This window comes from Pseudophryne corroboree, chromosome 4 (genome assembly GCF_028390025.1).
Source record: "Pseudophryne corroboree isolate aPseCor3 chromosome 4, aPseCor3.hap2, whole genome shotgun sequence".
NCBI classification, from domain to species: Eukaryota; Metazoa; Chordata; class Amphibia; order Anura; family Myobatrachidae; genus Pseudophryne; species Pseudophryne corroboree.
Window position 1 is genome coordinate 328,848,247 of NC_086447.1, and position 15,302 is coordinate 328,863,548.

General features: G+C 36.9%; 1 protein-coding gene across 1 annotated transcript in view; it reads right to left on the reverse strand.

Moving 5' to 3' along the window:
- The window catches only part of LOC134910902 (probable cation-transporting ATPase 13A4), a 104,434-nt gene that overhangs the window by 54,555 nt on the left and 34,577 nt on the right, over positions 1-15,302 (reverse strand). The window contains exons 9-19 of the mRNA XM_063919290.1: positions 15,117-15,248; positions 14,519-14,689; positions 12,997-13,154; positions 11,496-11,684; positions 9,500-9,561; positions 8,832-8,982; positions 8,634-8,717; positions 7,949-8,105; positions 7,407-7,524; positions 5,809-5,933; positions 5,193-5,353 (exon numbers count right to left, since the gene is read on the reverse strand). Of these exons, the coding sequence (XP_063775360.1) occupies positions 5,193-5,353; positions 5,809-5,933; positions 7,407-7,524; positions 7,949-8,105; positions 8,634-8,717; positions 8,832-8,982; positions 9,500-9,561; positions 11,496-11,684; positions 12,997-13,154; positions 14,519-14,689; positions 15,117-15,248 (1,508 nt within the window). The remainder of the gene's footprint in view (positions 1-5,192; positions 5,354-5,808; positions 5,934-7,406; positions 7,525-7,948; positions 8,106-8,633; positions 8,718-8,831; positions 8,983-9,499; positions 9,562-11,495; positions 11,685-12,996; positions 13,155-14,518; positions 14,690-15,116; positions 15,249-15,302) is intronic.

A 15,302-nucleotide genomic window follows, 5' to 3' on the forward strand; every position in this document is an offset into this window, starting at 1 on the left:
TTTTCTAAGCACTTTTAACGATTCCAGCTGTGCTTTCCAAAGAAAATCGTTAAAAGCGCTTAGGAAAAGATCACAGAATGATATAGACGGTGATTTGGAAGGAATTATGAAGAAATTACAAAAACTTCTACTTAAAGAAAGCAGTTTGTGGTGGGAGGTTTTTACTTTGGAAACATACACTGCTCAGAATTTGATTCCTCTGGGTTTACGAATGAAGAAAACACCCAGTTTTAATACAGGCACAGAACAGTTCAAAAAAGACTGGTATAGGGTTTTGGACTCTTGTTCTCTTGCACTGATGGATTTAATAATTGGTGAAAGGAAAGGAAATTTGAATATGTTGGAAAAAGAAATTGAATTACTTATGAGCTTGGTTAATCCGTTTAGAGAATTAGCAGATTTTAAGGAGTTGGAAAAGGAAATAGTGGATAAAATTAAGAAGAATGAACAAGACCTGATAAAGAAAAAACAAAAAAGTTTTGGAGGGATAAAGATGATTTAGCAAAGGGAAGTTACCATCAAGATTTTGAGACGATAGAACAGTTAAATTATTTAAATACAATAAATCAACAAGAGACAGACTCTTTGAGACCTAGCGAGAAACGGGCAATAACTGATAATAAAAGTACAACACACCCATTCTCTGGTAATAGAAGCGAAAGACAGCGAAATGTGAGAGGCTCTAAGAATGAGTGGAGAGAGAGAAACCCAGTTTCAGGTTATGGGCAGAGGGTGGCTAGAAATCAAAGTGATAGAAGGAATCGGTCCCCTCAGATAAAAAATAGGAGAAACTGGTCCCCATATATAAAGGATAAGAAAAATAAAGAAATTAATTACAACAGGAAAGAAAGGAATGATTATAAGCAAGAGAATTTATTGTATAGGAATGAACAATGGGATAATCATTTAGAACAAAAACCTTTAGAGAATCAGAAAGAAGAGAGGGGAAGAAAAAGATGGAGGGAAGAACACCATCATTTTTTAGGAGAGGGTCAACAGAATCCAGAGTTAGAAAGACGAGAGCGAGGGGTGTACACAGAAAGATGGAGATAAGTGAGGATAGGCACTGTAGAAAAAGGGGGAAAAGAGGAGGCCATCCAAAAAGGAAAATAAGACAAAGAGAGAAATTGAAAACACGGATCAAATTGAAAATGAGTAAAAGTAAATTTGACTATGTAGATGAGACCAAAATTTATAATATTAGTTCCTACAATTTGACGACCCTGGAAGAAAAAGTGTTAAAGAAGGGGTTAAAATTTGCACCCACTAACTCAGCCAGAGAGTTTGATTTATTTGTAGATGTCCAAAAATTCTTACGGAAGCTCTCCCTTAAACGTTTCTTTTCTGAAGGGGGAAGAATTAATGAGATTAACGAAGAGGGGGAGGAACTCAAATCTAAGTTTAAGAAAAAATCTCTCTTTAATCCCACATATAGCAGAGGTTCTGCTGTTAATACATTTGGGAAAATGGTTATGGCCGACTTGGAAAAAGTTTGTAAGAATTATAAAAGTAAATCAGGGGCCCATAATAACAATCTCTCTAAGAGGGAAAGAGAGGCTATGAAGAGCCTCCGGGAAAATAAATCCATCACCATCAAGCCCGCCGATAAGGGGAGCGGGGTGGTGGTGATGGATACAGAAAAGTATGAGGAGAAAGTGAAACTTATGCTGTCTGATAATTAGACCTATATGTCGATTAAGAAGAATCCAATGGAGAGAATTAAAAATGATCTGTGTGTCTTAGTGAGCAAATATTATGGGATGGGGGTTATCACTGAACAGGAGAAAGAATTCTTAATGAGTGACGATCCAACTCTGCCAGTAATCTATGGATTGCCTAAAATTCATAAAAATAAAGAGGACCCGCCTTTGCGGCCAATAGTGGCAGGAGTTGGATCAGTAACTGCTAATCTTTCCCAGCTCATAGATTCTCATTTGCAACCCCTGGCGTGTAAGGGAGGTGCATATCTTAAAGATACAACGGATATAATTGTTAAACTAAAAGGAGTGGAATGGCAACCAGGGGATATTTTATTTACGGCCGATGTGGGGTCTCTGTATTCCATAATAGAGCATGAAAAGGGAATACAAGCTGTAAGAAATTCCCTTATCAAAGAGAAAACAGATGACCGTTTAAAGGATTTTATTTTGGAAAGCATAGATTTCATTTTGAAAAATAATCACTTTTTCTTTAAAGATATGCACTACCTACAGCGCCTTGGGACGGCGATGGGTACGAGATTCGCCCGAAGTTTCGCCAATATATTCATGGATGCGTGGGAGGAGCAATATGTGTGGAGCGAGCTGGGGGCGGGTCTCGTACTCTACCAAAGATATATAGATGATATTGTCTTTGTTTGGAGGGGTGGAGAAGACCTGCTTTCCAAGTTTCAAGATAAATTAAATGCTAATGACTATGGGGTAGTATTGACATATGTACAAAGTGAATCCGATATCAATTTCTTGGATTTAACAGTATATATCAAAGATCTGATCATATGCACCCAGAATTATAATAAACCAACTGATAGTAATTCTTATATAAGAAAAGATAGCAACCACCATCCCAGTTGGTTGAAAGGGGTGCCTGGCAGACAATTCCGGCGTCTGAAACGAAACTGTACAGAAGGGACAGTTTACAAACAGCAAGCTGAAGTAATGAAAGATCAATTTGTACAGAAGGGATATGATGCAACTATGTTGCAAAATACATTGGAAAGTATAGAAGAGACAGACAGAGAAGAATTGCTGCAACCTAGAAAGAAAGAGAGAGGGGAAGATTTTTCCATTTCCTTTGTAACAAAATATAATTCAGAATATAAATGCATCGAAAGAGTGCTTCAAAAGCATTGGGGAATATTGATGAGTGACGATATTTTAAGACCAATACTCCCAGTAAAGCCAAAGGTAATATATAAGAGAGCCCCAAATCTAAAAAAATTATTAGTGAACAGTGCAATAGCCCCAGCTCCCACAATGATGACAAGAACCAAATCTAAAGGTTTTTTCAGATGCGGGATGTGTGGAGCCTGTAAGAACATTAAGGGGACGGAGGGAAGTAAAATAGAGACCTTCAAATCAACTGTAACCAACAAAAATTATAAAATAAATCAATTCATGACATGTGAAACAAATAATGTAGTCTATTTAATACAGTGTGTTTGTATGAAACAGTACGTGGGAAGAACGAGTAGAGCCTTCAAAATTAGGATGAGAGAGCATATGAACAACATTAAAAAAGGATTTGATAAGCACTGTCTGTCAGCACATTGTAAGGAGAAACATAAGTGTTCTCTTAACAGTATAATTAATTTCAAAGCGATAGAACAGGTGAAGGGCAGCTGGAGAAAAAATGATGTTGTTGCATCTCTGGCAAGAGCAGAGATGCGGTGGATTTATGAATTAAAAATGTTACAACCAGATGGCTTGAACGGTGAGTTCGAGATGAAGTGGTTTCTCTAAAAAAGCACCTTCATGAACACTATGAAATCCTTGCACACATATGAAGGAAAGACAATGATTTATATATACCCTGTGTAGAGGTTTTATTCAATGCACAAAATGCCTATCCTGATTATGGAGGGGGCTAAAAGGGAGAGGATGCAGGGGTCATTAAAATTCGGGAACATAGATGAAGGGCCCTAGAATCTGCATAATCAGGTGTGCAAATGGAAAAATAATCAGCATAAAGTTGTTTGATGTATGAAGTATTTAGTATAAACAATTTTTTTTAAGGTGTGTGTAGTAGACAGTAGATCTTTGGAGAGTTTGTTTTAGTCCATATATTTTATATTGGAATTCCCTCTGTAAAGGGAATATGTCTTTAAAATGCCCAGGAACATGGATGAAATGCCCTGAATCTGTATGATCTTATGTGTAATTAGGCCACCGGATCTCCAGGATACTGCATAAATAGTGACCGGACCGAAATCACTTATGCCTTGACAAAGACCCGTTTGGAGGGTAGAAACGTGTCGGCGGCTAATGAGTGATTTCGGTCATTGTTTTATGAGAGGAGTGAGCCGGGAGCAGGAGCCGCGGTGATACAAATAATTACAGCGGTTAATACTCTCACGTCAGGATGGAGCTCGGTGGGACGACAAGTAGGGAAGGTAACCCGTGATTGCAAAGAACGCTGGTAGCTAAAGCCAGACAGAGGGGGAGTACCTACACGGCAAAACGCTGGTGTCTTGGAGATCCGGTGAGATCTAAAGTTTATAACTGAACTGTAATTGCCTATTACTGACTGCAAACCGGAGAGATTTTTAGATGTTCTAAATAGTGGATTATAAATAAACTTTTAACTTTCTTTGGATCTGGAGAGACCGCATTGTGCTTTTTTTGGAATTCAAACATAAAATGAATTGTGTTTAAAATTGTGAGACTTTCCCTACGGGAGTTTCCTCTGGAGGACAGTGTGGAAATTTAAAATATTGTGTCTGGAAATTATATATAAAATCAAGAAGTACCAGGCCTGATATAATAGAATCATTTTAATGAATCTGTCTCATGGAAAGTTTCCCGGTGTTATAATGTGGAGCTGATATTAACGGCGCTGTGAAAATTTTCAAAGGTTTTTTTGGTATATAACAATCTAATTATCTAGATCACAAATACGTACATATACGGTATTGTAAGCTGACCAGCAGGGTCGCAACTAGGGGTGTGAGTGCATTGTGCCACACAGAGCTCAGAGACCTGTGGACGTCACTAATGCTCTCCAATGGCCCCACCACTCATAACGCCATGTGCTCAAGGGGTGTGGTGGGCACAGAGTGCAGTATAGCCCTGCTATGGTACTGATGCCCGGTAAAGAGCAACATGTACAGTATTTATGAAGCATTTGTTCTTAGGGTTTATTTATTATTCAATTTCAATCTGTCGCTTACATTTTACTATTCCCTCTAACTTGGCAATATATGGGCTCAAAAAATAAATTGCAACACAGTTTTTCGAGGAGCAAATTTACTTTTTTTTGGGTTCTGCTTTTCTCCTCTTATTGAGGGTCATAAAGCTTTTCTAATATTTTCTCAGCATACTGCAATCAGTTTAAATCAGCTGAAAATATGATTGGATGTTACCTGTATAGGAAAATGCTGAAAAAATAAATAGCCCCCAAAATCTTTTATTAGGCCTAGAATTCCTAAAACAAGGAAAAAAAATAAGATAAAAAGTTGTCAAGACCTGAAATACTTTTTCATTTTGTCCAGTCTGTGGATACTCTAGAAGTTTATAGGTCACAGACGCAGGAGAGGAGTCACTGGGTCCAAGAGCTTCCACCAGAATCACTTTGCTGCACTCAGGAATCATACCACAGTTTTTGGCAACTGTTGTTGCTGTTTGTATATTGTCACCTAAAACCAGAGAATGTAGCTGTAATCATTATTGCTTATTATGCTATAGCTAATTTCCATATCAGCTGCTTGTTCTCTTACTGCAATGGAAGTGGAAAATATGCTCTACTTATACTGTAAACAGGTACTAGAGAATCTCCAATCTGCACTAGAGATCCAACGCCGGGCATAGGACATTTTACATTGTGTTTGGATCCGAGCCCAGTGCGAGGAGCTGTGTCAGGGCTCGGATCCGCTCGGAACCCCTAAGTTCAGGTGAGTTATCTTTCCAGGGAAGTGAACCCGCTCATCTCTAATGCACACTGTTACTTATTGAGTTGATTCTGAAGATGCTTATCATTCTATGTGTTACATTTAAATTACAACTGAAAGGAAGATTCTTTCTATGTATTTATATACAAGGAAACTTAAAGTATGCTGTAAACTGAAAGTATGTCCCTCTCCTCCATTATCACCTGTTATCATCACAGTCCTGATGTTGGCTGCATTCAGTTCCTCCAAGACTGGCTTGGTTTCAGGTTTAAGACGATTTTCTAATATTAGCAAACCAAGAAGCTCCATGTCACATTCAACATCTTCCCTTCAGTGTAATAAATAAAACATGAAAAGAATGGGTTATTTCCAAGTGACTTTTAAAAATGTAGCTGATTATCTTAAACTTGCCAAACAAAGCCCAATCCTGTCACTCCACCTGAGCACCAAGAGACAGGATTCCATATCCAATTTGGGTACACACATGGGAAATGTACAGAAATTGGACAGATCCGATTACTTGGTGTTTTCTCTGAGCAGGCGGTTCTCATAGGGGTTTGGTTGTGTGATCGGCACAAGATAGCAGTGGTCTGCTCATCTGATTTCCAAGTGTTTTTTTAAAAAAATGGTCAGATATTTTGTGTTGAGACTATATATTACTTATTTATTAACAGTTTCTTATATATTCCGTTGCGCTTACTATCAGGGATTGTATTATTTTGGGAGCAAAAATGTGTTGATATTTTTGCCAAGGTCACAGTGTGTGTGGACAGTGGCACAAAATAATATACTGTATGTTATCACAAAACCTGTTAGTACAGGCCCCACATGGTATGAGATATCATAGAGAGGAATTGTAAGATATGCAGTTGGGAAATGGGAGCAATTTTCTTACTCAACTGCCACTGCAAAGAGCAGCAAAAGTGCCACTGTGGAACCTAACAAAGAACAATGCTTACGGGTTTGTGGAGGATCCAAATCCTAACTAAGCAATGGAGATTGGTAAACTTAATATTACCTACAGTCTCTAAGGGTATACAAATCCTATTGTGTTATGAATACTATCATTATCTATAAATGATAACATAACCTTAGTACGGAAATGTATAAAACTGAGTATATGGTTGTATATAAACTTAATCAAATACTCTTCATAGCTCACACCTGATAGGTGTAGGTCAGAATTTTCTAGCTATATGTAGATTTGACAAAAAAACAACAAATCTATTACATCATAATAATATACACAAATGCAGTAGAAAAAAAACAAATAAAATATTTAACTACAGATAAGCAATGTAATACAGGTTGAGTATCCCATATCCAAATATCCGAAATACGGAATATTCCGAAATACGGACTTTTTTGAGTGAGAGTGAGATAGTGAAACTTTTGTTTTCTGATGGCTCAATGTACACAAACTTTGTTTAATACACACAGTTATTAAAAATATTGTATTAAATGACCTTCAGACTGTGTATATAAGGTGTATATGAAACATAAATGAATTGTGTGAATGTAGACACACTTTGTTTAATGCACAAAGTTATAAAAAATATTGGCTAAAATGACCTTCAGGCTGTGTGTATAAGGTATATATGAAACATAAATGTATTCTGTGCTTAGATTTAGGTCCCATTGCCATGATATCTCATTATGGTATGCAATTATTCCAAAATACGGAAAAATCCGATATCCAAAATACCTCTGGTCCCAAGCATTTTGGATAAGGGATACTCAACCTGTATAGACACATCTCAGATGAACACCAACTTGCATTTGTCAGCTATTCTTAATTTACCTTTCAACACTCTCTAAATCATCCCGATTCCCATTCTGGAGAATTTTGGATGCTACTCCAATGACTCTTAAGCCCTGAAAAGTGTAGATCTCCAGCTGATCAAAAAACTCCTTGGGAACTGTATATGACATTAAAAAAAAAAAAAGTTTACATTTTTTTTTTGTTTTTTAGAAATAAGTTTAATATTTGATTTTTCAGACCAGAGGCAGATTTGTGTCCGGATAGAGACATCAAGTAGATGGTTATTTTCACTTCAGTAGGGCTAAATGACATTAGCCACTATGTTCTTGTGCCAACAGTTATAACACCTTTTAACAAAATGTATTCATCCAGGACATGATCTCAGCTACAGTACCATTGTTATTACTTATTATTAATAGTTTACAATTAGTAGATAGTAAGACTAAATACTACTTAAGATACGAGAAGTTCCATCAAAGTATAAGATTTGTTAAATATATATTTCTGTAAATATTTTATATTGGAAATAAGTGTATTTATGTTTTCTGGTCCTCTACAGTGACATCAATATGTTTTAATACCTGTTTCTGGTCGGCAAAAACTGGCCACCATCTCCGGAGCTCCCTTCATGTAAACACGCAACTCATCCTCTCCAATAACCTCGGTGATTACGGACATACGTTGCATGGCGGAGGAGAACGGGTACTGGAATAAAACTTTTACCCCTTTTACTGTATTCTATGAAAAATATAATAAAAAAAACAAAAATATAATAAAATATTGTACATTATTTTAGTAGCTGAATATCCTGCAAAGGATGGAATAACAAGCACATGTATTAGATACTTTAACAAGACACATTTTTTGACTACAGAGAGGTTTTCACTCTTTATTCTCGGAAAGGCAGAGAATTAAAACAGGCATGTATTAACAGCGCAATGTTATGTGTTGCTTATAAACATGCACCAATGTAACCAGTGTGCTGGACCAGACTTGTATGAAGGCCAATTATGCCTGGACCTTGGGCAGCAGGAATAGAGTGATGGTACCCGGCTACACCCTCATTATTCTTACTACACGTGGATTTGTATTTACTATATCAGAATACTGCTATATCATGTAAAACTTTAGGAACAACCAGAATACCCTGAGCACTTTTATCAATCAACAAGATAGGATGGATGGGGGTATATATATTGTGTGTGTGTGTGTGTTTGTGTTATAAATACAGGAGTCTTGACATCTCTACAAGTTTAGTGTACTTACAATCCATGCATCTGGTCCGGGTCGGAGAAGAACGTTCTGGGTTGAATCTTCCTCATTACTACCTGTACAGGTATCTTCTAACACCTGGACACATGCCATAGAGAAAAAACATTAAATGGGCTCATAAAACAGTATTATAGTTATATGGAGCTAAAGTATGAGCAAGTATGATGCATAAGTAGTATTGTATTACTGTACCCAGCCAGTGGCCTCAAACATTTTCAGATCCAAAGGATCGCCTTGTAAGTTCCCATCAACCATGATCAGAGAGTGACAGCTAGTCATAGCACAAAACATGGGCCCCCAGGTTAGCTCATTCATCTGGCTGTGTTTAAGCATATCCTGGAAACTATTGAAATAATAAGATTAAAATCAGTAAATAAATATCTAAAACCTAAGACATATAGTATAAATTTTAAAAATGATACAGTATACAGAGAAACTATTTTGGAAGCAGAGATTCTAATCTTCTTGACACCAGCAGCCACTAGATGGTGCTGAACAGAGATATTCAAATGTAGCTCCATTCGGGCTCGATCAGCTGCCGGTGTCTACATTTCAGCTCGCATCTGCCGGGGGTGACAAGCTGAAATGTGTGAAAAGTAATCCGTTTGGGTGCTCAAACGACACTTTTCCTGATCGCGACCTTTAGTTTAGTCGGATTTAGCCGCTTTATGCACCTAAACCTGACATTAATGGGCGCGATCAGTGCGATAGGGGGCATCAAATTAATATTGGCCCATGCGATCTCCCGTCATTTTAGAAGGGAGATCGGAAGTGATAACATTTGAATTTCATCATGTTTTCAATTCATCATGTAATCAGTGGATAAGATAACGGATGAACAAAGTATTCTTTAAAATTACCATGTTCCATTTGATTGAATTACACCCATTAAATCAAGTCCATCTTCTGTTAAAGTGCCGGTCTAGGGGGAAAAAAATGTGAAGAGGACATTAACAAATGATATAGTTTAAAAGCATTAAATAAAATAGTTATATTAAACATACAAAAGAAATAGATTAATAATTAACTTTTCTATTAATGTCACAAAGAGTATTATTTTATTCCGCTTACAAGTTTTTAATTAATTCTGCCCAATATTAGCTAAAGGCTACTTTTGAAGTTGAACATTGATTAATCTGATGTTATTGTAAAGATGAGCAAGTATCAACAACTTAGTTGTAGTTAATTAGTACCTAAGCAATTTTTAATTTGTTTACAAATTACTTTCCCAAGTTTGCAGTAATTCATTATACAATAACCCCAACGCCAAAAAAACTGTACATATACCTGATTTAAATCATCAGCAGAAATATGGAAAAATCATATATTTAAGAATACAATACTTGTTTAATGTTTATTTACCTCTTCCAGTGAATTTGAGCCACTTGCAATGTAGCAACATAAAGTACTGTAAGTGAGTAACTATGAACTACACTCCTTTTTTTTTAGTGGGCTGCACATGGTTTTCCACAGCAATATGTACTTGTGATGATTATATAGCACCTGCACATAAGCAGCTTTCTAAATGGGCAATGATACTCTGTATTGTAGAGCATACAGTCTGTACCAAAAAAAATCAAGATTTTGTTTTGTGTGATATAACACTGAAATGATGAGAAATGGGAGGCATTCCTGATTCCTGTAACAGTTCCTATGTACAGTAATAAGATGCAATACAAAACCTCATAAATGAGCTCCAATGCATAACTAAGAATCATCTTTATATTAGGACCCCGTGATAGCAGGGAGATTAAGTAAGAGTACATTTTAATATATGTTTCTTGACCAAGTACATTCACTGGTTAATGCAGCTAATTTCTTAGGGAGCAGTGATGTCTCAATGTCAGTATGGGCATGGTATGCGTGATCGGCGGTCAGGAGACCGGCGGTCAGCACACCGACGCTGGGATCCTGGTGGTGGAATCCCAGCGGCGGTGGTGGTGGTGGGGGGGGGGGGGTTTGGGGGTTGGCAAGTGCAGCAAGGATATATTTGTTAAAGTGCAGGTGTTTGGAAGTAGAGATGTTTCCCATAGCAACCAATCAGGTTCTAGCTATTATCTTTTAGAAGGTGCTAGATAAATATGGTATGTAGAATCTAATTGGTTGCTATGAGCAACATATCCTCTTTTAAAAACCCACACTTTAGTAAATATACACCGTAGGATTTGATGACAGATAAGAACCACTTGGCCCATCTAGTCTGCCCTAAACACATACACACACAGGGGTTAATTTTTGTCAGGAACCAATTGACCTACAGTACCAGTATATTTTTGGAATGTGGGAGGAAACCGTAGGACCTGGAGGAAACCCACGCAATATCTCCTAGGTGTAAATCTAAACAATCACAATGGTTTAAAGCTTTGCTCTTGGTTGTCTGTGGTAAATATGACTTCAAATTATTTTACTATTTGGAGTTACAACCAAAATGGCAATGAGATAAATATCAATCAAATATTTAGTTTAAGCATTCAAGTATATCATATGTATTGCAATAATTTTGAATCCACACAATTTAAAATGTTATGGTATTTACCAATACTTTATTATTATTATTATTATTATTATTATTATTATTTATTTATTTATTTATTTTTTAATAATTATTTTCATAATTTTCTCCAAATAAGGATGTGTACTCTTTAGTGTCCCTTTTAGTGATGCAGTCTCTATAGCGCATGACATTTTGACCAAAAAGTTCTTTCCTGAAATAAAGCGTCCTACGAATGGCGAAACAAGTTTCCTTTAGGTGGATCTAATCGATATTACTTAGAAGCCTATTCTCCTCAGTGGGAGAGGTGTATTTACATAAAGCATGAAATTAAATATGTAGAAAGAACACTAAGATATATTTACTTTATCAAAGCAGAAGAGGTTGAGCTGGCCGCACATATTGATTCTGTCTGGACTGATGCAGAATATGCTCTTTTTCTTTAATCTGCTTTGGGCATAGAGAATCCCAACAGTCAGAGCAGCTGGTATGATTGGGCAAATTGCAGATGTCAAAAGAACTAGGGACATCACGATAATTCTCCCAGCATAAACCTATTAGTAAAACAAAGAGTTGAAATCATGAAAAATTGTATAAGTGTATTGTATAATTTATGTTCCACTGCAGTGTTCAGCTGTATTTCCCAAATCTTAAGACAGTGGTTCCCAAACTTTCTTGAATCACAATGTCCTAAGCTAAAAGTTTTTCATTGAGGAATTCAGCAAAAATTGTTAAATTGAGTAAATTGTGCTTACCAGTCATCCTTCAATTCAGTTACATGGCGGAGGACATGATACACTTCTATTTATCCATGTATTTTATGATTGGCAGATACCAGAACTAGTTTTGCCTATCACATTGACCATAAATAACTTGATTTGGGTGGACCACCAACTCGTGGCAACCCAAGTGTCCTGTGGTGCCCCAGGGTGCCACAGCACCCAGTTTGGGAACCACTGCCTTAAGAGAATCCTCACTGGTAATTCTTGCCTTCAGTTTACGTGAGGCCCACATGCCTCAGTTGGGCTAAATGTGAAAAAAAGGCATTAGAGGCACATAGGTTATGCTTTCTTTTATATAAATTAACTGATTTGTGTAAGCAAATCGTGCATATCGGGGCTGGACAAATCTCGGGATCCATATAGCCAATGTGCACATTGTTCTATTGAGACAACTGAATGCACATCTCCCAGCCATGCCTTCTAGATTTCACTACTCACAGAGTTAATCCTTTTTAATATACTACATGTATTGCTTGGATATTCCTGGTAATGAATGTGTAGTCCTGTTGAACAAATGTGTGAGGACCACAGATATAGACAGTGCTGGTCAGACATTACAAGATATGTTTTCACACTGAATGAAATGAATAATCAATTGGTGACTTATGTAAAAGAATAGCTGTATAAGTTCAGGATGGTAAGTATGTATAAAACCAACAATTATGTATAAGATAAGAAGTCCTTTTCCTTCTATTCTTTGGACAGATGCAAAACATGTAAGACTGTGGTTAGTGGGGAAAAAGCCCATTTCTTGCGTGCCCTGTAATTCCATTGCTACTGTACATTTAATAAAATTCTACAGGTATAGGTGCAGAAAAGCACGTATGATACATAGTAGACCAGTAATTCACATTTATTTTCTAAACAAAATGACATCTACAGTTATACAGTATTAGTTGCTATGGACATCACCAACATATAATGATAGCCATGGAACAGGATTCATATATAGTATGTCACCCATACTGTATGTTTAGTTATCTTGTTTATGTTCTATTACATTATGCGATTAAATAACATCTCAGTAAAAAAATATATATTTTTATTATTATTATTATTATTATTATTATTAAAATTCCATTACCTTGTCGTCTGCAAATACGATCACAGCATATAAAATGCCAACAATGGCAAGAAATCCCAAAAATATGAAAAACCATTTAACATCTCTATATAGCTTGAAGTTTAAGGGTTTCGGGTACAATATGGACCTCACCATGTCCCCCTTAGTTGTATTAAAACCTTAAATAAAACCAGAATAGAAAACATTAAATTATATATTACAAATTTCCAATATAGTTTGTCCTATGTAAAAGTAATCATAATTCTCCATATACACAGGCAGACTTATATTATACACAAACACACATAAAAAGTATAAATACATACAAGTATATGGGTAAATAACACAAACATACTAACTATAGCTACTGTAAAAAACTAAATTAAAGTATTCAAAAATATAGCCAGTGATTATGTGTCCCCCTCATCCCCACCCCCCAGCAAAATCTGCTACCAGCATTGGCAGTTACCTCCGATTGGAAGCACTCACGGTTTATCACAGCAAGGCACGTGCTTTCTCCCCTTGGGACTGCAAGCCCAGACTGTGATAGTAGAGAAAGCGCTTCCCATGTGAACCCACTAACCTTCTATTATGGTAGCCCTACCTAGCTTCTAGGAGCTGCAGCCAATGCAGTCCCTAGAAGACAGATTGTTTGGTAGCAGCTGCAGACTTAAGCCCCGCCCACAGTCTTATGCCCCAACTGCCGCCAGATTTAAACTCCGCTTCCCAGTGACATCAGATGTCAATCACTGGGAGGGCTGGGAGCCGGGACTCAGAAGAAATCAGCCTGACACATGATGCGGACCCCTTGGCCAGACAGGCATGGAGTCATCTCTGCATACAGCATATAATATTTACATATCTAGTGCATGATCAAAGCACATGGGTAACCCTAAACTTGTCCTCTGGGAATGATTTTTTCTGTTTTGTTGTTGTTTAACTGTTCATTTTTCAGAATAAATATTAGTTTCATGGGGTGAATTTATGCTCTTGTGCCTCCACAGAATTTAAAACAAGCCTGCTTTATGGTCTTCCTAGAAACCTCAGCTTAGCAGAAGAATAACTGAGAGTTGAATAAGCCCGTAGACCGTTTTATACTAGGTTAGATTATGATTCAGGCATGCGACAGGATGTGCAGTTTGGAATAGTTAATAGTTGTTAATACATATGTTGTATCAGTGCATGGACCAATGGGAAGGTCTGAGTGGGATTCAATTAATTTTCTACCCATCCAGCCCATCTTTTGAAGTTGTTTGTTATGTTTTGTTATTTATTTGCTAAAACCTCTTTTTTTGTATTTGGGCACATCAGGTGGGACTTTTGGGGAGCACTCCACTTCATGGTACAGCTATGGCTGTGAGGGTTCCTTGACACAACCCTTTAGCCAGGTAAATGATTCACACTTTTATTTATTTTATGTGGGTGATGGTTTCTCCATGATGTGGGAGCACTGTGGCATAACTTTAGCCTAAGTACTAATTATTAAGATACCACAACCTGCTCATGGAATAGGCAATGTCAGTCTACCAAAAATTTGACTCACCAGTCCTTAGCACAACGGCTTTGGCTGGACCCTGTGCAGTGGATTCAGTCCGTATCACTTCTGTTCCACAGAACAGAACATGGCGCTTATAATCTTCTCCACTGTACTGTTTCCAAGGCATTGTGTCATCTCCATGTGGTAACTGTGTTTTAGTCACAGGAATGCATTCACCTAGAAGAACAGACAAAATTAAGTTTAGGCAATGGCTTTATCATATAAATCAACATAATAAACATCTTATAATACAAAAAAAAATAAAAAAAATAAAGCAATATAGCACCATTATCAGTTTCAAAGCTACAGTAAGAGTGAATATGATCATGTTTAGGAATATGGAAGACACATTTGATAGTAAATGCATAACTCATAATTAGGAATAATTGGGATGCAATGTGTTTGCAAGTTAAGAATATATTGGAACTAGATGTATGTGGTTAAGGCATTTTTTTTCAAATTGCATAAATTACATATACTGTATGTGAGTAAGTTACCTGCAGCAACTTCCAATAAAATCATGTAGCTGCAATGTAAATGAATGTATATATTACCGCTTCCTGGCCAGATGACATAGATTCCAAAAATGCCAGCTGTTACCTACCTGTTAGCATACCCTCATTTACAATGCATGTTCCATTCAGCAAAATTGCATCACATGACATGAAAAAGTTTTTGCCATTTAAAACAACAATATCCCCTGGTACTAAATGTCGAGACTCAACCTGGCTGCAATCTGCAAGGAGATGAAGAAACAGAGACATCAACTAAGTGACAGAATGCAATACAA